A 27,026-nucleotide genomic window follows, 5' to 3' on the forward strand; every position below is an offset into this window, starting at 1 on the left:
CAGTGATAGTACAGGGAATACAATCACAGTCCAAAATTATCGAAACAAATACCAAACAAGAGGGAATGATTTCTCTGGTAAAACCCATTCCTCCCAAATTTTGCAATTTTCATGCACAATAAAAATCTTGGCAAAATTTGCCATAATAACTTTTCACATTTTTCTCCAAATTTAATGTACAAACACCAAGGAAATAACTTTTGTCCATAAACTAGAAATTAACTTCAGGAATTGACTTTAGCCAAGAACAAGAAATAATCAAACATGATTTTAGATTTGACAAACATCTTAACACACACATCATTCAGAAAGATAGAAGAAATAGAAATAATTTCTTTAAAACAAACAATCAAAAGAAGCCACCCAACCTGGTATAGCTTTCCTGGAAGAATTTTGTAGAAGAGAACTAATCCTTCAACAAGCTTCCAAATAAATTTCTCTTCCCTAAATCCCTAACCTGTTTCCTGTGTCTCTCTAAAATAAAGACCTATTCCCTTTTTTAAACTAAAATTTTAGGTTGAATATATTTTTCCCAAAAACCTAAATTTAGTAATAAAAACAATTTTATTTTATTTTCTATTTTTTTCTAACAAAGAGATAAGTTAACATGTAATAATTAAAAATATTTTTTCTTTCTTTTCTTTCCTCATGCAAATTAATTAATTTTCTAAATAAAGAAATTAAAGCAATACTTTAATTCTAATTAATTCTTTTATTCATTCATTTATTTATTCTTTTATTTATTTAAAATTTTAAGAAACAATAAATGAAATTAATCTAATTTATTTTTCACTAAAATTTAAATAAAATATATTTCTAATATCATGTAGCTTGCAACTTATTTTAATAACTTCTTTTAATTAATTAAATTTATAATCTCAACTACGAGATAACTCCATAAACTTAATTAATTAATTATATCCACTAAAACACACAAACTGAACAAACCTCAAGCAAATACTCATAAAAAGATCAAACAATAAAATACGAAGGTCGAACAAACTGACAGGACGACCAACTGACGACACTCACACGAGTGTAACTAAGTAAACTAGGGTCAACTACTACCTCCTCCACTTCCATCGGATAATATAAGACACGCTTAGACCTGTGAAGCCAGGTGGAGACAATACCTTGTACCTACATGGTATTTGTACCTCCAATATCCTGCATCACCAAACCACACATGCATATATACAATATAGAAAACATGACATGCACACCGATGAAGAAGAATCACGACGTTCCCTGTCTCACCGAAATGAGTGAAGGAAAATCGTCCCCTTGCATCCAATACACTCGCAGACACACAACATATAATTACACATTGCATAGATAAAGTAAAGTGCCAGTACATAGCAATAATCCATAAAATGCTATAAAACACAAGTACTGAAATACTACAAATAAATTGTGCATCTCATATCCAGAAAAAGCATGAAATAATGTCATATAAGTCTGAATAACACATCATGGCAATGTATCCACTGAAAGTAAACAATAATAAAATATGAGTCTAATAAGTTCAAACGAGTAGGGGTACTACAACTTGTGCATCACATAGCACCCTAAAGACACTAAAGGTATTATTCAAATAAATGACTAAAATGCAATCACAAAGTATTTATCTTCTCAATAGGAGATGCAAGAGATATTTAGCATCTAGCTTTTGGAGTCAAGTTGATAGCATAACCACACTCTAAAACACTGATATACAAACTCTATCCCAAGAATCTAATATATAGGAAAAAATGATTTATGAAACAATGAGTGGTTTGTAATATTATAGGCCAAAACTAGGCACCCAATTTGGGTGTCCAAATTGGTCTTGTCAATTTTAGTGCACCCTCATGTGGTGAGTCCACCATTTGGTAATATTATGACGCTTCAAAGGTAATATATTCCACTTTATAACCTCTCTCAAGTACATGTATTTACAAGCTCTTATATGAAATTACTTTATACATTTTACAATTTTGTAGATGATCTTACATATCTTACATGGCATAGATACTTTTACACATGTCATAATGTAAATGCCATTTGGCATAGTGTTTCATTTTAATAATCTCAATATTTCTCCCAAGTGTGATTCTCCATGAAGACCTAAATATTTACAACACATTATGATATTAGATAAATATAATATTCTCTAAATTTGTAAGGTGTACAATGGTTAATCCTAGTAACTATGAACACAAATAATCACATTAAGTAATGGTTAGTCTTAATAATAATTAATAATCTTTTTCTAGTACCAAAAGGTGGATTGATCCATTACATGATATGGTATTTTCCTAATAGTAAGTGGATTTCCTCATGATTGACAAATTTCTTTTTATGAGGGGACCTAGAGGGACAATGCCCTTTAATACTTGCCAAGGCACAAGATCTAAAAGTTTTGATGTGAGAAATGATGAATAACGACTAGCTAGAAGGGGGTTAGTTTGGTCTTATATGGAATTTGAATTTTGACAAGTAGGTCAAGTCTACATTATATAATAGACCCATCAAACTTGCACCAGGGATTTGAATTCAAAAAAAGAAAGTTTTAGTTTTAATGTCAAGAAATTGTTTGAGAAAAGTTTAACTTCAATAAAAATTAGATGCTAGAACAATGGATTTAAAACACTTAGACAAAGTGGGATAAAATAGAGTGTAAAGAGATAAAATTTTAACTTGTATTTTGGTCTTAGACCTTGAAAATAAAGTTATAATTGACAAAGTTACATGTGTAATAGGGGAAATACATGACTTGCATAAATTGCCCAAGATTGATAATTAAATTGCAATGATAAACAAATATGACCTATTGTAATGAGCTAAGACTAGAAATGATAAAAATACTAAAGTTAAATGCTAGCTTAATCGAGATACTTAGATAGCTCTTTCAAAGGTGAATAAATGAAGTTTAAGATTTTTGGAATTGATTCTCTGCACGCATGAAATTTTAATACTTGTATGAGTGACAATCTTTAATTTTTAAAATTGGTCGAGTTTCATCTTGGTTCACCTACATGCATGTGGACTTAATCTTTATGTATGTGGACTTGCATTTGATGTGTGGATTCAAATTATGACTAGTGGGATTGATTTGATAGATAGTTGATCATGGGAATTAATTCACCTCAATCTTTTAATATCTAAATTTGTGTAAGGAATGGCTGTGTTCAGGATCATCTTTGAGAATTTGTTGAATTGTAAGGATATGTTCCACTATAGCCTCATAATTAGATTGACTTTATAGATTTGAATGAAAAATTAAAAGACAACGAGCAATCATATAATAGACATGGGACGATGTTACAAAAAGACAATATGTAATAGATTCTCTGTAAAACTCTCTAACCTAGATGTTCTTCTCACATTTTAACATTATTTGAAATAAAAGAAAATAAATACTTCAATAGAACATAGTACAAAAAATCAACACAAACAAAACTAAGTTACTCGTAATGACTAATAATAAAGATAAAATATTAGTAGATTTTAACTTACACATTTAGGGAAGGTGATCTAATAATTGAGCACTCTAACTTTGTCTATCAAAAATCATACGTGACAATTCAAATCACTCCCTCTTTTTTATAATAGCTTACTTGGAAGGTCCCCTACTTATAACTGTTTTAGTTCCACATCATCAAATATGATGCCACATCGTTAAATATGATGCCACATCGTTAAATATGATGCCACATCATCATAATCTTTGTTGAGGTATCCAAATGACCCCGAAAAAAAAGTCAAACTGATAAGAACCATGTTCTATTGATATGCTAATATAATATCACGTAATTTGTTGTCTTTTATATCTAAGAAATACATTTCATTGAATTATCAATTCTTACAACTACTCGGCTTTAAAATTACAACTAAATCTCAAAATAACAAGCATGGAATTAATAAAAATATTGAACAGGTTATAACTATGGAAACATGAGGAATCCTCACCTTTATCAGGTTCAAGCAATTAATTAATGGAAAAGAACACTGTGTATTCCCTATCACAACGTCACACCGCTTTTATAATTGCATGTGGACAGGTTCGCCGCCCCCGTGTGAGAAACGCAAGCGGGCAAAAATACATGTGATATCTCAACTGCCATTGTCATTACCAGATATTCGCCAACTTTAGGCAATTTCAAATAAATAACCAGTTTTTGCGAAAATGAGCCTCCACGTCTAAGCTTTTACTCCCTTACAATTATCACAGTTGTCGTTACCTAAAAACATTAGGAAATTCTGATGAGGACAACTTTGAATTTGTTTGTCTCAGGCACTTTATACAATGCCGTGTTTCCTGAGCATGTAGAGGAGGTCCACCATTAATGAACTTCACGAGACTTGCCTAGAACTTTCGATTATGGAATTAGGGCAACGCATTTCCTCCTGCCTGCAAGCAATTGCTGTTGCACAATTCGGTTGTTTACCGTAGGCGACGATGGAGAAACTAAAATAAGTATCTCCGCGGAATTAAATAGTTTGGAATTGCAGGGGAGCCTTGAGGCTGAAACAGAGTAAACTATACGATTGAAAATGAATAATCGATACAAGTTACATTCTTCTGGGGGAAGCGCTGGTCGGACTTTTGATCTCAGGGCAATTGCAGCGGGCTCCAATGGGGAGCTGGTAAGTGCATCGTTGCTACTTAATTTCCTATTATCTTGCTTGGGTATTCACTTATTTAATCTTTCTATTTATGTGCTACGATACATTTTTTCTGTCGTCAATGCTGCCTTTAACGACATCATCGAGGCCATGGAAATTCTTAAGGGAAAACAACTACTGTTTAGGTTGATACGATTATGAATGTTGATTATAAACAGTTTGTTAGATGGACAGCGAGGATAATATCTATTAATTGATTATGGTGGATTCCAGGATCGGCCAATTTAAAGAATGTTATTTTACATGGATTGTTATGCATATTTACGCTAGTTTTTTCAAATAAGTTATAATTTATACTTAGATTCTTAATTCTTATTCCAAGGTGGTATGAAAGACATTTAGTTAAGGAAAAAGAAATCATTCAAACAAAAACAAGAACAGTTTTCTGGGCCAGGGCATTTCGAGAGAGATTTTTTTTTGCTTTTCTCACTAGTCATCAATATAAATAAATTCCTATAACAGATAATTTAAAGCAATTGTTAAAACTGATGAAGTACTCTAATGGCCAATGTAAAAAATAATGTAATAATTTATTCCCTTTCTATTATATAAATACTTGAAAGTAAACAAAGAATCATCCTGACTTGAGACAACACTCGCAGCCACATCATACGTTGTGCTCCATAAAGCTTGCAAAATGTCCATTCAACTTAGTTCTTGAATAATTTGCCATTAAATTGTTGAGACGGTTTCTCTCTTTGTTGGTCACATTTACTTCTAGTCTGTTTCTTTGGTTTTCTCATTTATTCTCTGTTTTGAAGTTATGAAATAATTTTCTGGCATTGCAAATTTACGAATTTCTGTGTGGAGAAATGCTGGACAAAATTTTCCTGGTATCGACTAAAAAACCCTTATAGTAACTGCCATGAAAGACATTGGAAAACCCAAGCCTTTTGGAACTGACTACAAAAGTTCTTTCTTTACAAACACAAACTCAAGCTGAAATGCCTATTAAACAAACGAATTCTGACAGTTTTGCAAGCTTGCAACTTGTTCAAGTGCTGCTCATGTGGAGGTTATACTCAGGCACGCCTCTCTTCTTGCCTATTTCCCTTATCACCCTTGTCATCCTTTCCTTTCTTCACTTCCCTCCTTATTGTCCTCTCTTCTTGCCTTGCTATATAATGTCCTTAAATTGGCGTATGCCTGATTTTGCCCAAAAGTAACAATTCCAACAATATACTTCATTTTACAAATAGTATCCTATAATTAAATCATATAAAAGTTATTGAACTTAAGAGTAAATGAATAGTTAATATGAATAACATCACCTACTTGGATCTAATCTATAGTTTCATTTCCAATAACCAACCATCGTAGATAGGATGCCCAAAAATTGTTTGCCATAGCTAAGTCCAAGGGCGTGGTATAACACCCTTTGGCCCACAAGTGGCAGGAACTCCCATCCATCCAACATGGGGTGGCATACTTATATTGTGGGAGCCAGTCTACTACATCTCCCCATCGTGTCTTTTTACTAACCCATACATGATTTCTTCTATTCTATAGTTTCACTTCCAAGTTCCAACAACCAAGCATAGTAGGGATTGGAGAGGAAAGCACGATAGGGCACCCAAAAACTGTTCATTGCAATTAAGCCCAAGAGCGTGGTATAACATACCTTGGACCACAAGTGGTAGGGATTCCTATCCATCCAACACATGGAGTGGCCGACTTACATTGTGGGAACCAGTCTACTGCCTCTCCCTAACTTGTTTCCTTGCTAATCCATGCATGATTGCTTGTAGGTAAATAAATAGATTAAATCAATAATTATAAGAGTCTAAATAGATTAGCAATTCGCATTAATAACTAGATTAAAGATACATAAGAGATTATATATTAAACAATATATTCAATCACATTGCATACCAATCACTTGCTAGATCACAAGGCTGCTATTTTCTGGATACAGATTATTTGTATAAGATCTGATCTGGTTCGATCTCTTAATTCCTTATTCCTTGCAGTGATTAATTATTCTAACACAAAGATGGAACATAGGTCTCTTAAATTTTGGTACTTATTGCATATGTTGATCTTCTTATCTGTTATTTCTGCTTTTATTCAATCACATTTGATTCCCTTCTTGTTCTATCCTTTCTTCCAAGAAGAGGTTTGTCTTATATAGTCTTCAAGAGGGGGTGAAAGGTCACACCCTTTGCGATGGATATCCTTTCTCAAAAGGAGGCATCTCCTTTGTTGAAACTTGAATTGTGTTGTCATTGATGTCAAACTTGTCTTTTGTTGTCATTGATGTCAACCTATCTGATGTTGTCATTGATGTCATTGTGTGTGTTAGTGAAGAGGAAGTTGTAGTTGTTCAATTGTGTGGATGTAGTAGATGGCTTGAAAATGAGTGTTCAAATGTTGTTATGTTGTCTAGTGGTGATATTGAGTAAGTATGAGGTGTTTCCGGAAGGCTTCAGTAGTGGAAGTTACAATATGTAGGAAAGAGTATTTAATGTCTTCATGGAAGATTGCTCTACATTCCTCTGATTCTTGATGATGATGGCTTGCAGTTTTGGATATGGCTATGTTCTTTGGATGTTGCACTATCATGTTTTTAGGTCCTTAGTTGCTCAGATGATGAAGTTGTTTGTGGCGGTTTGCTAACAATGATGTTGTTTGTCAGGACTAGTCCAAAGAATGCTTTGCATTGCTTTGCTATGGTGATTCAAGTGTTGTGGCTTGGTGGACATGTTCATATGGTTTGTGTAGTGTTCCAATTTAGATTTCTAGCATTGGTTTGTTCGGCAAGTGAAGTTATGTTGTTCTATGTTCGGTTCTATTAGTTGTGTTGGTCTCTGGCCGACTCAGTTGATTTATCTTATTTGGATCATGTTCTTTTGGTTCAAATATGCATTGGAGGTTGAGTTAGAATGTTGATATGGGTCTCACCGTGGCGTGTGTAGATCCATATTGTGTGATTTGCATTGGGTGATGTTTTTGGGCCGGCTGGTTGATGTGCTTCATGGTCTTTCTACATGATACATTTTGATGCTGACTTTGGAGGATGTTCTAGGGTGTGTGGTTCATTGGAATCTTCTTAGGAAGATGTGTTGTGATGTATTTGGGTCCCCTTTATCTCTTGGAGTGGACCGCATTGTGAATTTTTGGTCTAGGTGGCCGTCTTTATATAATTCATGTGTAATTTGTCTGTGGCTGATTGAATTGAAGGTTTCAATGTATAACCTTGTATAAATGGTAGTGCGGATGTGTGAATTATTGTGAATTAGATGTGAATGATATGCAAGCGCAAGTGAAGAAGCAAAAGTGCGAGTTTCAATTTGTGATGAGCTTTGATGATTATATCGTCAATATGACAGTGTTTTGAGACAGTGAGTGATATGTGATATGTTTGCCATGGTATTGTTCGCTTGACACAGTTGTTCAAGGACAGTTTCATAATCAAGAGATCTTGTTCATTTCAATTCAATACATCTCTGTACCTGCTGGAAGATAGTAAGTCCCTTGGTAGTTTATGCAGTTCTTTGTATCTTGCCTTGAGATTGTGCATCTGAGTAATGCAAGTCCCTTGTACCTTGCCCTAAGGTTGTGCGCCTTAGTCTTGCAACTCGTATCATGTGCAGTTCACTCCTTGGCCTTGAGCCTATAACTTTGTAATTAGTTATTCATATTGTGAGTGTGATTCTCACTGTGGTTTTTCCCTTCTTGGGTTTTCCATGTAAATCTAGTGTTCTTGTGTGTGTTGTGCTTTATGGTTTTAGAGTTGTTTTAAGGTTTGGATTGATTCACACCCACCCCCCCAAGTCCTGTGGTGTGTTCAAGATCCTCCACATAACCGTTGCCCCTCCAACTATTTATGTCCAAATAGAGTGCCGACCATATTTAATTATTCTTTCTTTTATTATGGTCAGCCTCTTTTTAATTCGCCAACCTTAGTTGGCCTTCTTTGGCTATTATTACTTTATCTAATCTTGGTTGGCCCCTTTATTAATTACCCAACTTGGACTTGTGATTTGTATTTGTGAAGTTTGCAATCCATTTCAATGGGCTGTGCTTTGGTGGGAGTGTGACACTTGGTTAGCCCTTTACTTTGCAAACCACTACCATTACTATTAATAGAGGCTACAATCTGAGTTAGGGATATGATAGTCCGCCCTTCCCAAGATTGCTTGTCCTCAAGAAATTTAAAATGGGATGACCAACAAGGGAGTCCTCGAGATGATCCTCAATCGGTAATGGTTTGGTTTTTGCAAATTCTATCTCTCTTTCTAAAACAATTCCATCATACAACTCATTTTCGTTGCGCTACTCTGACATTATCTCAAGTTGCAATTTTGAACTAAGATATGTTTTTGTTAATAACTCTCAATAACATAATCAAGAGTTGGCAAGGTTCGTAATTTTGAAACATTCTCTAAATATTGTGTGTATTAAGGATGGAGCATTTAGCAAATTCTTTGTAACAAGATTTTGTCACCAAGGGTCTTATACCTAAATTGGGGTTTGAGTGGTTGTTAGTTCCATTGTTCTTGGACTAATTAATGACAAGGTTATCAATAAGTTTTAGTCTTGTGTTTGTCACGGGTGTGCCCTAGAGGATGGTACTGTTATCATAGACTACTTCTCACATAATTTTATGGCTATTGTTCTATGACTTAGCGTGTTGCTATTGTTTGTCATGAATATATTGTGAATGGTTATTATTCTCAACACATTTCCTTTCACATTTTATGAAAATTTATAGGCAACTTACTATACTCATCAAGTTCTTACACTATCATTTCATAGCATTTGTATTATCACACATTCTTCCTTCCTATTCTTTGGCATACACCCTATATATTTCCATGGCATTGTCATGTTCAATAGTCCCTATGTTGTTTTTACTAGTGTTTTACCAATGTTATTTGCGAGACTCATGTTTGCAGAAAAAAAGGTCTTGATAATCTAAAACACGCACCCCATTTTAATTCTAATGTAAGAATATGGCTCTTGAAACACACATGGAATAGACTTGCTGAAAACACATCAAACATGATGTGAAGCATATTTAAGAAATAATGCATACATTAGAAAGGCATACACACACACGAAGTATTCATGCTGAAAACATGACAGGCTGGGACAAACACATAAATACACGTAAAGATACGAAGCATACATACAAGACATAAGCATACATGAGAAAGGTACACATATTAAACACACATGGAGTAACACATGCTGAAAACAAATCAGGCATGAAACAATATATAAATATGCATAAGATATGAAGCATATCCATAAATACACATGAATCATAAATACATGTAACAGCATCTACATAAGACATGTAAGGCATGAAGCATCTACATAAGACATGTAAGCTATGAAACAAGGCATGAAGCAATACACGTAAGACATGAAGCATAAATACATGTCAAGCATGAAACAATACACATAAATACACCCAAGGCATGACGAAATATGCATAACTACACACAAGGCATGAAGTAATACAGAAATACACATAAGGCATGAAGCATAAATAGTAAATACATGTAATGCATGAAGCCATATAAATACAAGCAAGGCATGAAGCCATATAAATACAAGCAAGGCATGAAGCACACATTTGAAAGGAACACACATATAGAAGGAACACACATATAGAGATACACTCTCGGAGGTGGAGAAGTGGATTGAAAGTGCAAGAAAACAGGCGGATGATTTCCTTACTCAGTTTGTCTAGGCATATGATAGGACACTAGGGCTCATGTTTAGAATCCAGTATTTAGAGGGAGTTTGGGAAGAATTCCGGCCTATCCAAGAGAGGACTATTCCATACCTCAGAGCTTTGAAGAAGATTCCCAAGTCCACATTGTTCAGCGAGAGCATTGTACACGGTGGAGACAGGTACGATTTCCATGGCTGATATTGTTCATTGGTCGTGAAGAAATCAACTTATGAGAAAGCCCAACTGAGTTGTACAGAGATGGAAGGATTGATTTAGGACATTCAGATGAAGATCCTTGCCTCAATTGAGAAATTATTGGGTGTTGATGTTAGTGATGCTAGTGGTTTACAGTTTACACTTAGCCGAATTAAGAGACAAGATGAAACTTATGTATTTTTGTTAGTTGGACTCTTTGAAGAAGAGTCAGATGGATGATTTGGTCTCTTTGTTGATTCATGTTCATAGTTCGCAGAAGCTCATGCCAGATTGGAAGAACACTTTGGACACTTGCTCAGATTCATTGGACGTGATTGATTTGCAACATGATACCTTACCTAGCATTTCCATGGAGGAGTTAGATTCTGAGAGTATGCTAGGAGGTAGAGAGATGCAAGGAGGAATCTTCTAGAAGATTCTCTATTTGATGACTAGGTGTCTTTTTATTGGGCCATATGTTGGTGGCACCATTTTATATGTAAACCCTAATTAGGGCAATTCTAGGGTTTTGTTGGCATGATCTTGGCCCTTGATTTAGTTTTAATCTCAGCCATCCATTTTGTAAGAGACTCTACATATACCTCCTTGTCTCTCATTTGTAAGAGAGTTTTTTGTAGAATTGTTGGTATATGCTACAGCTATTTGTATCTAAATCATTGTTCAATTGTTGGCGATTTTGCTCTTCAAGTGTTGTCTTTGCATTCATGGTTCTCAATTCCTCCAAGTTAGATTAGAATTTGTTTTCATGTTTATTAGATTGAGTGAAAGATTTGTTGGATATATTTGTGTGGAATCCTTAATCCATACCACTAACCTCTTGCCGTTGGTAAGTGCGCCTTGTGTGGTCGACTGGAAATTTGAGTAAACTTAACTTCAACTATTACGCGTCCCTTGACACGCATCAACTTGGATGGTGTCAACGTTTGATGGTAATAGTCTGAAAATCCTTGAGTATACCTTAGACAATTGCACTAAGCTTGTGTCAATACCTGTTTGTGAGACCTTGCCTAGTTTGATTCCACTAAATTTGTTCATCATTTCCTACATTCCTAGGCCTAGAATAGATTTCTTGAACCCTATTCCTTTTGCCCATTTTTTAGTAAGAATTAAGTGCGGAACTACAATGCTAAATCCTAAGTTGTCAGCACACTTATTCCACATATCTCATGATCAAAGAAGATAATCCTAACATTTGTTAAGTCCCGAAGTGAACACAACAATTCACATTGACCATTGAGTTACCCACTCGTCAAGACCTGACATGTATAAACCTTGGAATCATTTTAGTTGATCTTATAAGCCCTTAGCATTTGAGGTGATTTTGATCAAGAGAGGGTGAATTACTTTGGTATTTTATTATGAAATGTTATGTGCATAAAACACACATCAACACATCCAAACCCGAATTGGGGAATTTTAAGGCAAATTGAGTTAAGTCCCAATAGGGGACATTACAACAAAGGAGTGCCTTTCTATAATTATTGAACATTGAACACAACGTCAAAAAGAAGATGCATTTTAAGCCATTGATCCACAAGGAGAAAAGTGTTTAAACCTATGTTCCACCGTATTCCTGGGACGAGGATGGAGGCACAACAGTTTGAGGGCTATTTTTTTGGACAAAGAGGATGTTGGTAACATATTTTGTTATAAAGGTGGTAGTGAATTCGGAAGGATATTGGTTCATTAATGGGAAAATAACTGGGTTTGTGTATTTTGGTTACTAGACTTTAGAGATATAAGAAAGGTCAATTCTTCTTCAAACCCAAGGTCATGTAAACTTGCCATGGCAATGGCCAAGGGGATAACAACACAACCTTGTTAGTTTTGGTATGGATGGAAACTGGATTCTTAGTTCCAACTTACAACCATTTGGTTTTGGTGTACAATTTATGATTCCCTATCACATTTTTTCATTTTATTAATTTTTATATAAAAGGAATAAAGAAAAAAATATTGAAAAACCGATGCAATTAAATTAATATTAATAGAATTTCAAGTGTGTAGAGAGAAAATAATGACACATTCACAATATATCAAGAGAGTTTATCTTGGAAAAGCCTTTTGGGAAAAAGTAGCAAAAATAACACTTAGTTATACTATTAACTCAATTGTTCACAATACAATAAGATATTTTGTCTTTGTGCTCAACTCTAATCTGTGTGCAAGTGTTTGTAGGCACATCAATGTAGGATATTGGTAAGTGGTATTACAAAATAATGGGGTATCAAACTATGAGTCATATAACCCATAGTTACAAGACTTAGACTTGGTGTTGAATCGACAAGTTGATTTTTGACTTGGACTCAGACTTGGGCCAAGCAAATCTGCTTCATTATTTGTAACTATTTGTATAACATTTTCCTCAACAACCTCTATCAAGACTCCCTCCTAAACTTCACAAAGGAAATCAACATTTTTTGCGTTTCTTGAAGCATCAATTGCTTTTAGGAAAACTGTGCCACTTGAGAAAGAAATAGTGAAACTCGAAATCCTAAAGTCAATCAGTAAAGTGAAATTAAAAATCTTAATCACTAAATTAATGGGTTTAAAGAAGTACGATCACTTGAGAAAGAAACAAGAAAATTTAGCAATGTTTTATTTCTTCTATTTGTTCAACCATCGATCATGATGGTGCAACCCTCTTCTTCCATATCCCACACTATTTATTAATTATGCCATTCATATCAACCACTTTTTGGGTCAAAATGGAGCTCTTTATCTTCTCATCATTTAGGGCTTTGAATCTCATCCCACAAACAATAATGACATCTACCATATTTTGCCAATAAGGAGACCTAAAACAAATAAAATAAGTATTATAAAAATTAGAGTTTAAAATTTAAATTCTACAAGTACAAACCCTTAAATTGAAAAATTCAAGAGAAAGAAATCAAATAATATATTTTTAAACAAAAGCAATAATTTTTTGTTTGGCTATGTCAAATGGAATGGTGCAATAAAACCAAAAGTCCCTTACCACATCATGTATGTCCTTATTTCAACGCATGCTCTCAAGTGATGGTTGGGAACTTAGAGTAGTGCGTGGTATATTATATGAATCTATGTTAGATCCATGAACTTTAAAACCAACACTAACACAAGAATTGCCATTTAAAGTTCTAGGAAACCGAGGAACCAAATATAAAAAGTCTCCAAGAATAGCTACCATCTCTTCTCTTTACCTCGTTTTTAGTTTTTTCTATTGCTCAAAAGTCTTTAATTGGCTTCGTACTTTGCATACAACTTTAGGAGGTGCTTTGGGAACACTTTAGCATTTTGGCATAGAATTTGTTTAAGATGATATTTCAATTGGTTAATGCCTCCCCCAAGAATTTTTGTCTTGTGATGTACACAACTTATCTCTCCTTTCCTTGATATAGTGATGACATTTCTCGAAATAAGGTCTTTGCTAATAGGGACTGACACTGGAACAATTTATAAAGTATACTGCAATAAAAAACAAGAAAATAAATGAACATGTTGATTTCTAGTTAAATTAATTAAAAAATCAAGAAAAAATCAGTTAGGGCTTGTAGCGATAAAATAGAAAAAAATCACATAAACAACTAGGGGCTTTCTATAAAAAAAAAATATGGTAAGGCATTTTTTTGTTCCATAAATTTAAAATAAAATAAAAAAAGTATAAGACAAGTAAAATTATGAAAAATTAAAATTGCAAAATTACTTCTTCAAACTTGCTTGAGATTGATGGTGGATTGCTCCAAATCAACAATGGGCTCTCTTAAATGCTCCATATGATGTTTTAGATACATCAAGGGTTGCTACAAACCTGCCCAAATGGCATTCAATCAATGTTTGTTGCTCAACTTGTGTGCTAGTTTTTTCTTCTATCATTCTATGGGATATAGTTTTGGTTTTCAGCACCATAGATGGGACAATTTCAAAGTTTTAGCAGATTCATTATTTATGTAGGGTTTTAGCAGCAGGTCAGTCACACTGTTTACTATTAATAGTCAAAATTTTGTCATAATAATTATATCAATAGTGAGTTAATCCTCATCACCTATTTTTCCACCTTTTTCATAGTGGTTCTTGCACCCAAATCAGTGAATTTTCAATGAGCAATATCATCTACTAGGGTTTTGAAAAACATATCAACAAATAAATCTTATTAAAATGATATAGTAGTTGTGTAGTTTTTACTTAAAGTTTCATTCACCAAAGAAGACAAATCACTAACCCCTATCTTTTCAACGTGCAATATTCTTCATGTCAACCTAAGAACAATTTTAAGAAGTTTTCATTCTTCATTAAGAGGGTTTTAAGGTCTATTGTTAGATGTTCATCAAAGGGGATTATCATAGATGTTTAGGGTTGCAAAGATTGTAGAGATGGTGGAAGATATAGACTAGGTTTTTGGTACTATGCAGAAAATGTTTAAAAATCATGGAGGTCACTCATCTCAATTTTTAATTTTTTGCAATGGATAGTTTAGACATTTGTTAATTCCAGTGTACTATTTCTGGGTGAGGACGAAGGCCTATTTTTTGGGCCACTTTAACTAGTTTTTATCTTATTTACTTGTTTAAACTTTAGATTAGATTTTCTTTAATGCACTTCTTTCTGTATTTTTAGTAGCCTTTAAGGATATCTCTTTAAAGTCCCAAATATTGGGCATTTGAAACTTATAATTAAGTGCTTTGAAAACATAAATGAAGAGAGGATAGTTGATTCTATGCTTATGTTTTAGAATCTGTTGTTCAACTAGCTTACTTGTGTTTGTATGTCTTCTGATTAAATTTGAACTGAGTAACATTGTCAAATTTTATATTGATGTTGTTTATTCTATAAGTAGTAGCTTTGTATGCAACCTAGCAATTTATTTCTAGGAGTTTTGTTGTTCAAGTCATTTTTCCTTTTAATTTTGTTTGCATTGTATATCTGGTCTTTGTTTTAGCCATTTGGAAGGTGTCGCTTATGCGTTTAGACTAGAAATTTCATCTTTTGATATCTATAAATTTTGCTTGCAAGGCACGATTGTTAATAGTTTGGTACATATATCTGAAGCAAAATACATAGATAGGTAATTTTTCTTTTATGCAAAACACCCCCTTAGAGAATATTGTTAAGTGTGTATATCTATATGTTTTGTCTATAGTTTTTTTTACTGTCAGTTTATCTTAGGTTTAGGTTATTTTAGATCAAAAGGAGCTTCCCTTCCAAATTTGAAGAGAGATTTTAACTTATATACCATTCCATTTTTTGTTGTCTTGCAAAAGACAAATTAAAATTCTAACAAAATCACGTGTAACTTTCACCTTCTGTATCCATTTTGAGGGATCTAGTAGTTGTTCTATCAGTTTTTACAATTTTAGACCTTTAGGATTGATTTTGGAAGTGTGCAAAAGCTCTAGTTGCTCTAAATTGAAGTTTACAAATATGGCATCTCTTAGAGACAGAAGGAGATCTGAGAACATTGACATTTTGTTTGACTTTGCATGCACACTTGTTGAATGCTTCCTATATATGTGTATGGTGTTATATGTAATATCTGCAAAGAAAAAATCAGTTTGTTTCCGTATAAAATGGGTTTATTCTAGTTTGAAGTCAGTGGCACCATGGGGGTGCTACAAAAAGAAACATTATTGAAATTATATTTCTTTGAAATAGTACCATATTAGTGTTTGAATTCACATTTCTATTAAGGAGTGAATATGACTTTCAGTATGACTTACAATTATATATGATTAATAGCATGCAAAATGGTGCCTAATCATCATGGGATTTATTAAAGCAAAAGTTGGCTTTAAATATTTATCCTTAGTTGATTCTAAATTCAAAGCTCATTGGTGACCATTACTTGATAGTCTCTTAGATTATTAATTTTAATGCAGGTAACCAGTACAAACAGGGCATGCCGTGTCACTGTCAAAATTTATCAAGCAAAAGATTTGAAGAAGAGACTTTTAGCATACGATGTAAGCGATCTGTTTTTCAAATTAAGATTGGAGGATATTACACACAAGTCAAGAGAGGTAATTTAATATTATAAAGCACTTTGTTTATGTGTTTTTTATATTCCATTGCTAGATGTCCATAACATGTTATGTTATAGTAAGGTACCACTATCGTTCCACTAAATGGATTACCCAGATCCATGATTATGCAGCTTAAATAATCAGAATGATATGGTAAGGTACCTGATTTGTGAAACTGTAAGGATGCTTTAATTCTGGCAGATTGCTGGCTGTTTAACAAGCATGTTACATGTGGAGCAAATTCATGGGATGATCCCTACTTGATTAAGCAGTCTTGATTGCAGTTTTTATCATAGCTGGCATTTGAACATTAAAGTTTTGATTATATATGAAGTTTGAACATCAGAGCAAATACATTTGGTGCTTCAATTATACATTTGTGCATCGAATTGGTTAATTTTTTAATCAAAAGAGAAACTTGCCACATGTTGGCTATGCTGCATATGCACATAATATAGGATGTAAAACCATAAATGGATGTTGGTGGGCTTGCTGCCTTGAACCACTGTGGTTTCCCTTCAGTGTCTATTAATTTGCAAAGTACTGTTTGCCAACTGACATTATTTGCGCAAAAATGGTTAGAACACACACACACAGAGGTCACTTGCAAAAGTGGATTAATGTTTTATGCCATATAACAAATAGGGTTTTTGAGAGTCCATGCAAATTGTAGTGAATTTTTGCATTTCTTGGAAGTGCTTTGCAAGGAGTAACTTCTAAAAGGTTCACATTTTAATGAATCTGTTTAATAAAATTGTTAAGAATTTAAGTGTCTTTCGTTTTGGATATATATACTCTGATTGCCATTCTAGTTTTCAGCTTTAGTTATTTTGTTAAAGCTTTTCCTTTAGCATGCAAATTGAAGTTTTCTGAATGAAATAAATTGTTGTATTTGCTGGATGGTATTCCTGTCTATTAAAATTGTGGAATTTAACTAGACAATTAATTAAGTGGAAATATAACTCATTTTAATTTAGCATATTTGCAGATTAAGGGCGTGGTTGATCAAAATGGAGTATTGGTGGTGAATCAGAATTTTACTTTTGATGTCAAAGACTTTAAGGTATGAAATTAGTGGGTGTGTTTATTTGCAGAGTAGAAGTTCATCAATGTTTTTCAAACTAGCTGAGAGTTATTCAAAGCAAGACACTATACGAACTCCCGTAACTACCCACATTTCTGTTTTCTGTGTCAGAGTGCCCAGCTGTCAGTACAAGTGTATGGAAAGGGTCTGTTTGGATTTGATGAGCTAATTGGAGCATGCCAAAACATTCCTGTGAAACTCCTAATGGATATCGGTAATGGTAAGAGCATCTATGTTTATTTGATTCAGATATTGTTCAACTTTATATTTGCAATGTTTATTGTCTGTTCTCAATGTTTATGATTTATTCTACAACTTAACATCTAGAATAGCTTATTCCAATGATTTAATTTTGTCAGGGTTTAGTGAAGGAGAGGGCAAGTGGTATGATCTTTTCATAAAAGATGGGAAAAGGAAGCTACCAGGGAAGGTAGATCCATGTGGCTGTCATGTCTGTCTATGATCCATAACCAGATATTTATGAGCTTTCCATAATGATGTGGCTAATATAGTATTTTCCTCATATATATAAATTTGAAAGTTGTCCCTATTTATAATTTACATAACTATGAATCCAGCAACAATATAAGTCTCTCTTTTGCATTTATTACAATTGGAAACTTTGTACATTAAATTTTCTACTTTTTATTTGGACTGAGTAGCCTTCTTTTCATGCTAGGTTCTGATGAATATTGTGGCAGGCATAGCTGAGCCAGAACAAAATATATGTGTATTTGTTGGAACCTGGAATGTTGGAAATGCTAGGCCGGTAAGATTTAATGGAATATTTATTATAAATATGGTAAATATAGTTTTGGCAGCAAGTTGCACTGTTGGTATACAAGAGTACATATATTTTAAAAAATCTATGTAAAAGATGCCAAGAGATATCAAATTTCAAAATATTTAACATTCATAAATATGAATAAATCAGTAGATTTACTATTAAAAATATAAAAAGAACATCGTAAATAAATTTTTATATTATAAGTAGAGTACAAAACATATTACACTATAAGGAGCACTGCTACATAAGTTTCAACGAGATAACCCTACAAACAAACTACTTAGAACCACATCCCCCATTACAAAACACTAAGGCTGTATTTTTGCCATCATGAGAATACAAAAAAAATACATAACATAGCCACATTAGAACCAGTTCAAAATAGACATATATCAAACTGCTGCATCCACAGGAACAGAAAAACACTGAAGATACATTGAACTACAAACCATCAGACTGCTGAAAGACTAAATATTCCCAAAGAGCCTTTGCATTACTGCTATAATCTGCATAATACCAGTCATATGTTCCAATTGGAGGCTCTATCTCATCCTCAAGATCGGGATCCTTGACAATAGGCTAATATTATGTCTTCTGTCCTCTCTTTGGTCTGTCGCTTCCTCTTTAGGGGGCTTTCAAATGTTGTTTTTGTCGCTGTATTGCTTAAGTAGGGCGAGCTCCTCTTGATTCAAATTATTTCTACCATTAGGAAAGAAGTGGGCAGACATGATTTCTGTTCTGTACATGATTGATAAACCTTCTTTAAGCAGGATCATGAATCTATTTTTTGGAATCTCCATAACTGCTGAGACCTGCAACAAAATGTTAATAAAAGTGAGTTCACCAAGGAACTCAGTAAGATACCTTCTATTGCATTGAAATATTTCTTCATTTCTCTTCTTCCAGATAAACCAAAGAATCTCATTAGAGAAAACGAGCCAAAAATCATTTGAATTAGCAGGAAAAGCACTAATATATCCTGCCAAAATTTCAAACCAATTAAAACCATCTTTGCTATCCTAACCTAAAAGATTACCCAAAAACATAGACCACAGAGAAGAGGCAAACTTACAATCAAAGAACAAATGCTCAAAAGATTCATTAACTTGGCAACAATTACAAGACCTGGCCAGGACACCAGCAACCTCAAGGACATTCCCAACAACCAACCTTTTAAGAAAAAGTAACCATCTAAAATAGGCTTTCTTGGCTTCAATGGACTTGGACCAGATGTGGCCTAATCTAGAAGACCAAGTACTATCACTCCAATTTAAATTCTAGGCTTTCTTAATCTAGGAAATAACATCCTTCATGTCAGTAAGCATATTGCAAAGTTTCTTAACATAGATACATTGAAATTGAGAACCATCACACTAAGAGACTGAGTTCAGACAATCAGCATCACATATAGTAACTTTAGTAAAGCTCAATGATTCAATAGCTTTTTTAAGAACAGAGTAAGTTCCTTTTTGATTTTCTGAAAGGCCAAATTGAACAAAAGGCTGTTGCTAGCTAAGCAGGCCATGCTCATTAAATATATCCTAAAACACGTTAATGCCATTGGCACTCCACCCCTTAGAAAAACATCCTTGGGTGAGAACAAGGGGTTTGTCTTTCCACACTGGGCTCCACCATATAGATCTATGCTTGAACTAGGACTGCATCGAGGAAGAAAAATTATCAGTATTGAGAAGTGTCTAACATTGTTCCAAGCTTTCCAAATGCTGCTAAACACTAGTGAACCAAAGACCTTGATAGCAAAGTTCCCAACAAAATATCATGCAAATGAAGATTATCCCTATACTTGCCTTTTTTAGGTTTAGAAAGCATTAAATTGTTTCTGAGAAGAAATTTTCAGGGCCCCTCCCCTTCACAAGCTGACTATCCAATTGATGACCAAGCCTGAACTTTGAACTGTCGATTCTTTAAGACCCAAACCACCCATTTTTTTTGGAATAGAGCACCATTTCCAGTTAATAGCATGTCTTTTACCTTTTCCAAGACCATCTGACCATAGGAAATCCCTTAAGATCCTTTGAAGGTGAAAGTGATAGTTTGAAAATAGCCAACTAGAGGAGAAATAAATAGCATTAGAAGCAAAAACTTTTTGAATCACTTGAACTCTACCAACTAGAGAAAGGAGGTGGGTTTTCCATTTATGATGTTTGTTTTCAATCTTAAGGAACAACCATTCCCACATCTCTTTTAGATTGGGAGAGAGAGCAAAGGGAATACCCAGGTAACGAATCACCTGATACGGGCACAACCATTGCCATTCTTGGCCCCTTAACCACTCCGTAGTCTACAGAAGCCTTCTTACAAAGTGGCTATTTGCACCGAATCTGAATGTGTTGGCTCTCTGCAATCTGCAGTTTTTGAGGTTGTTTAGAATGAAGAGGCAAGCCTTAGTATGGGGTTCAAGACAATTGGAGTGGGAAATGGAGGCACCTTTGAAGGAGGAAACCGCAGAGACAGAGAAGATGGTAAGGTCTCTTTTGTGCCAAGGTTTCTTTCTATCTCCCCTAATTTAGATATGCTCAATGCTATTTAGTATGAACAAAGCCGTCTCAAGAGCATTGTTGTGCTTTTTGTTTGTTTGGATGCAAATCTTTTGCCATCAAATGATGACTGAATTCTTAATGTTTGAGGTAAAAAAATGGGGATTTATGTTCATTCTACCATATGCTGCAAAGAGGTTTATTTGTGGTGTTTTTTAAGAGCCACTCTATGCAAGAAAGGGTGTTGAAGAAGGAGTTTTGGTCAATCCTTATTGTTGTGACGTTTTCACATATTGCCCCATTGCTAATGGGGAGCCCCACTTATTTTTTGTTTTTGCTTTCTAGGATAGTTGTAGAGTCTTTAGCTATTAGCTTTCACTTGGAAGAGGCGTAGTTTCTTAGGTGGCCAAGAAGTAATCAAGGCAAGTCTCTCTCTATAGGATGAGGTGAGGTCAGTTAGTTTTCAAGGCTAAGGAAATGAATGATTTCATGATGATCATTCCATTTAGACATAATCTTGCAAAATCAGAAATGAAGTGTTGAAATTTGGCTAAGGCAAATTGTTTTAGAGAGTAAACTTTTGGAAGGAAGGGAGGGCTAGAAGTCTAAATTGTCATGAAGAGGCTTAGAACGGAGGGATCAAGATAGTGAAGTTATCATTTTTTATCACTTCCAGTCAAGCCTCCAAAATGCGACCTAAGACTTCAATCGGGCCTCCAAAACGCAACCTAAGACTTCCAATCGGGCCTCCAAAATACAACCTAAGACTTCTAGTTAAGCTTCCAAAGCATGACCTAAGACTTCCAATTGCCATCCAAATGTGCAAACTAAGACTTCCAGTAGCCATTCAAATATGCGAACTAAGACTTCCTATTGGGCTCCAAATCAACGAACTAAGTTTTGACTCTTGCAGTAGCCATCCAAATGTGTGAACTAAGCCTTGTGCATGTTTGTTGCTTGAAAGAGACCACAACCTTGCTAAAGTACGTTGCTACAAACTTTATCAATAGTAAGTCAAGGAAGTGAAAGTGTTAGCAAGATGATCAATCCACAACGATCTTCCTCTTCCAATGTACCCTCCAAAGTGCGAACTAAGACTTCTAGTTGGGCCTCCAAAGCGTGACCTTCATCTTGACACTTCCAATGCAGGTCCAAATGTGCAATCTTCTACTCACCACTTTCAATGCTCAAGCAAATCTGTGACCCTCCGTTAGCCATTTCTTTTACCCTCCTAAATCTCCGACCTGCCTCTCCCAACACTGCCAGTGAGTGCTCAAACCCCGAGCACCTTCTTCTTCCATCTCCCCTCATTTCCATCCCCTACCATTTCCACTTCCACTTCCTTCCATTTCCACTTTCACTTCCTTCCATTTCCACTTCCTTCCACTTCCACTTCCTTCCATTCCCATTTCCACTTCCACTTCACATCAAAATCCACAACAGTACAAGTGGAAAATCAGACTTGCTGATATGAAAATCACCTATCAAATCAGACATGAAAATAGTGAAAATCAGACTTTAGAGATGAAAATCAGAGATCAAACAAAGGGAAATCATTTACAAATTTAAAGAATAACTTTGTGCTCTACTATATCTTGACCAAGGTGTGTTTTCTTTTCAGGTTGTGAGGGCAAGGAAGAAAGAACTTCATCACTTGAGGGAGATGAGGATACACAAGAGATCGGTTCATAGTGTTCAAACCCAAAGAAGTAGATAACAAGAAGACAACAGGGTGAAGATGAACAACATTCACACCTTAACATACTTAAGGCAAGCTAGAGAAAGAGATTCACACTATGGAAGAACTTAGTAGCAAGTGATGAGGATCAGCTCCAAGATAAAGGCTCATCAACTCACATACAACATCAGGATTTCACCACATAAGCAAAGACGAGCCCAAGGAAGACATTGCAGCACTTCAAGTCTCAAGCTCGTACAAGGTAGCTGATGGGATCATCATCACAAATTCCAAGCAATATCAACAAAGTAGATCAAGCACTCAAGGAAGAAATTTTGCACAATCTTGAATTTCCTCCAAAAATCCAAGAATCATTGCCAGCATAGCAAGATGGAAGCTCCAGGGCGGAGGTGATCAAAACAAGAGATAGTTCAAAAGAGTTAATCAAAGTGAGAAGATGAGGCAATTAGGAACATCCCTTACCTTTGTCTCATTCATGATTGAGCTTGGAAATTGTTGAGTATCAAGAGATATGCCTCCGTCATCTACCTTTGTGATGAGTTACAATGGCATCCAATAATCACTTATCCAATCATATCATTCTAAGATAAGGCGTCCAGATTCAATGTACCTAGCTCATCCATCAAAGAGGATAACTACCACATGTGGACACAATGTTCGATGCACCTACTGTCATCATCTATTGGTCAATTATTCAAGAAAGGACGTGTCCTATATATTGTAAATCTATCATTGGTCAAGCATTAAATGCTTTGTAATGGGTGTAACAAACCCTAATTAGGGTTTCTTTCTTGTAATCTTGGCCATTGATTCTGAATCAATCTGAGCCACTCAATGTAAAGAGAGCAATATATTAAGCTCCACTCTTTCATTTGTAAAAAACTAGTGAATAGTTGAGCAGTGTGAATAGTTTTAGTAGCAAATAATAATTAGACAACATCTAGAATAGAGTAGGAGGAGAAGGCAAAGATTGTTGCCAAGACTTATTTGTAAGAAGCATGTAAACTTTATTGAAGATGTGAAATTCATTTGTTGATTTAACAATTTGCATGGTCTCTACTTCTCATTTAATTGTTATGTTGTTTAGATGAATGAAAGAACTTTGTGCATGATCAATGGTGAAATTCATATATCCATACTACTAACACCTTGCTGATTGTAAAGTGCCTTGCGTAGTCAATTGGATCCATCTTAGCCAAGGTTAACTTCAATTGCTACTTATTCATTGATATCCATCGTCTTGATGCTATCCATGCTTGTAGTAGTGATTTGAAAATCATAAAGCTATCCCTAGAAGATCACACTAGCCTTGTGGAGATGTTCATTGCATGTCAAAGCAAAGCTTAGTTGAGTTTCATCAAAGGTTGTCCATTGCTCTTACTTTCCTAGGATTAGAGTAGCTTCCTAAACCTTATCCTTTTTTCCTTCTTTTTTAATTAAGTGAAATTCTACGTTCCAACAACTTTCAAGTATTCAGGATTCAACTTAAGTCCCCCTTTTGATTCTAGCAATATCACATCTAACAACTGATATTGCTAGTATAGCAATATCCATACTACTTTGTTGATTTCTTCCTTGAGGGCTTGATCTACTTTGTTGATATTGCTTGGAGTTCGTGATGATGATCCCATCAGCTGCCTTGTATAGCGTGAGACTTGAAGTGTTGCAATGTCTTCCTTGGGCTCTTGTCTTTGCTTATGTGGTGAAATCTTGATGTTGTATGTGCTCTGATGAGGCTTCATCTTGGAGCTGATCCTTGGCTACTAAGTTCTTCCATAGCCTAAATCTCTTTCTCTAGCTTGCCTTAAGTATGTTGAGCTATGAATGTTGTTCATCTTCCCCTTTCTATCTTCTTGATATCTACTTCTTTGGGTTTGAACACTATGAACTGATCTCCAGCGTATCCTTGTCTCCCTCAAGTGATGAAGTTCTTTCTTCCTTGCCCTCACAACCTGAAAAGAAAACACACCTTGATCAAGCTATAGAAAACAACAAAGTCATTCTTTAAATTTGTAAGTAATTCCCCTTTGTTTGATCTCTGATTTTCATCTCTAAAGTCTGATTTTTGCAAGTCTGATTTTCACTATTTTCATGTCTTCTTTGATAGGTGATTTTCATATTAGCAGGTTTGAGCCGAAAATGAATTGGGATTTTCCAAATTCGCAAAATGACAATATGACCCGAAAATGGGAAGTAAACTAAAGTCGCTTGATATCGCCCTGACAAGCCGAAATGCGGGCTAAGTGTAAATCGCATTAAGTTTGCACAAGGGCCTTTCAGCCAGAAAATGGAGGGTAAGTGAAATATAATCTTCATAAAGTTTGCAAAAGGCCTCTTTAGGCCGAATTTCGAAAATTGGTAAAGCATTTTAACTTATAAACTTTGCAAAATGGCCAAAAATGGAAAATGAGAGGTAAGGCGTTAAAATTTGCAAAAAAACCCTCTTAGGCTGAATTTTGAAAATAAGGTAAAATCGCTAACTTTAAAACTTTTCAAAGTGCCCTCTCAGCCCAAAAATGAAGTAAGGTGTCATTTTTATAAACTTTTCAAAAGGGGCTTTTAGCCCGAAAGTGGAGAACAAAAGGTAAAGCATTAAAACTTAAAACATAAAAACATTTTCAAAAACTCCCCCCAGCCCGAAAACGCGAAATTTGTGGGAGTGTAAAGTAAGGCGTTTTAACAAACTTTATTTGCAAAAGCCTTTCATAACCTAAAAATGTCATAAATCGTGAAGAAATATGCTTTTTGCCCGAGAAAGCCCTCCTAGCCCAAAAATCACGAAAATGTGAAAAGAAAGGTAAATCGCCTAGGTTTGCAAAGTGTCCTTCAAGCCCGAAAATGTCTAAAATAAGATCTCGCGCAAATCTCAAAGTCAGCCCTCTTAGCTGAGTTGCAAGGAGAATAGAAAGTTTGAAATGGGTGCTAAGTTAGCCGAAAATTGCAAATTGTAGAAATCGCGCAGAAACCATTTTACCCAAAATGCCCGAAAATGGACTTAAACTCTTGAAATCTTCTTCAGACCCGAAATTCTTGAAAAGCCTTACAAAGTCCCTTTTAAGTCCGAAATTGCAAAGGAGGGCGATTAAAGTGTCTAGTTAAGATCTCCCATTTAGGCTAAAATTCCCGAAATTTGGATTACAAAGGCAAGTAACTTGAAAAGGAAATCTCACATTTCGCCTAATATGGTCAAAATTCATCAAAAGGACGCATTTAAATGACACTATAGTTCAACCTTTTAATAAAAATGTCGAATTTTAATCAAGTTAACCATTTTTTTTATAGCAAAGTGAAAATCACACATCTTGGAGGAGGATCGGATTTCACGTTTGAAGAGAAAGACGAAATTTAAAAGATACATCTCACAAAGGGCTTCTCAAAGCTAGATGTTGTAAATAAAATTTAATGTTTGTTAAATTAATTTAATTAATTTTTCAAATTGATCTATTAAACTGAGATTAATTGTTCGCAGGTCGAAGGCATCGTCCCGAAGAACCAGGAGAAATCCTGAAACGCAAATCAAAGAAGGATCGCAATCAAAGCTAGGCGCTAAGCTGGAAAAAAAAATGCAGGAACGTGCTGCAGAAGCGCGAGATCTGAACCAAGCATTGGGAACCGTGCCGCTAAACAGCATGCTAAAGTCCATCACCAAGACCAAAGACCAAAGAACACTCCAAATGCTGCAAGTCTATGCATTCTCGAGAAATACACAGCTGGATTTGATTCCAGAAGTTCAGTTTTTGAAAACTGAAACTATTTTATTGTGAAACTGCTTGTGGGCCCCACTCAAGATATTTTGAAATAAAGGGGAGACAGGTTAGTTATGTCCAACCACCGGATAGAATCAAATTGAATCCAGATAGTTGCAGGTAGTTAAGATAGTGGTTGAATAGATGACTAAGAGTTTAATGGGCATGGGTTAAGAGTGCCAGCTTCTAGAAGGCAGGTCAGGACCCTTGGATGCAATCCATCCTAGCCTCTGATTCATATTGTAAATTCTATAAAAGGTAGAGGCCTTTCTTTTGTAAAGGGTTAGATAGTTAGAGTTAGATAGTTAGATTTTAGAGTTAGAATAGATTAGATTTTAAGCATAGCATAGAGATGCTGCAGAAATTGTTGTAATGGCAGCTGAAGCAAATATATGAACATTGAAATATGGTGTTTGTTGTCTTTGTTTTACATCTCTATTTGCATGGTTTCTTTCACTTGGCTAAATTTTAGACTGCAGGGATTTTAATGGTGAAGTGTAGAGGGGTATTTGATGCATTTCTGGTTCATACCATTGGGGGTTTGCTGATTGTAGGTCACCTTGCATGGTTAGTTTGAACCCAAAACTGTGCTTAGTTCAACTGCAGGTGTTCGTCTTAGGCTGTGCCAAAATTGGGTGCC

General features: G+C 34.9%; 1 protein-coding gene across 2 annotated transcripts in view; it reads left to right on the plus strand.

Moving 5' to 3' along the window:
- The first annotated feature begins 4,061 nt into the window (after positions 1 to 4,061).
- LOC131072442 (uncharacterized) overlaps positions 4,062 to 27,026 on the plus strand; it is a 162,797-nt gene continuing 139,832 nt past the window's right edge. The window contains exons 1-6 of one of the 2 annotated variants that reach the window (XM_058008607.2): positions 4,062 to 4,629; positions 16,429 to 16,569; positions 17,561 to 17,635; positions 17,768 to 17,876; positions 18,016 to 18,086; positions 18,336 to 18,425. In XM_058008607.2, the coding sequence (XP_057864590.2) occupies positions 4,537 to 4,629; positions 16,429 to 16,569; positions 17,561 to 17,635; positions 17,768 to 17,876; positions 18,016 to 18,086; positions 18,336 to 18,425 (579 nt within the window). In that variant the 5' untranslated portion in view covers positions 4,062 to 4,536. The remainder of the gene's footprint in view (positions 4,630 to 16,428; positions 16,570 to 17,560; positions 17,636 to 17,767; positions 17,877 to 18,015; positions 18,087 to 18,335; positions 18,426 to 27,026) is intronic. The other variant, XM_058008608.2, reaches the window with a different exon arrangement.

Source organism: Cryptomeria japonica, chromosome 8, assembly GCF_030272615.1.
Source record: "Cryptomeria japonica chromosome 8, Sugi_1.0, whole genome shotgun sequence".
Classification (NCBI taxonomy): domain Eukaryota; kingdom Viridiplantae; phylum Streptophyta; class Pinopsida; order Cupressales; family Cupressaceae; genus Cryptomeria; species Cryptomeria japonica.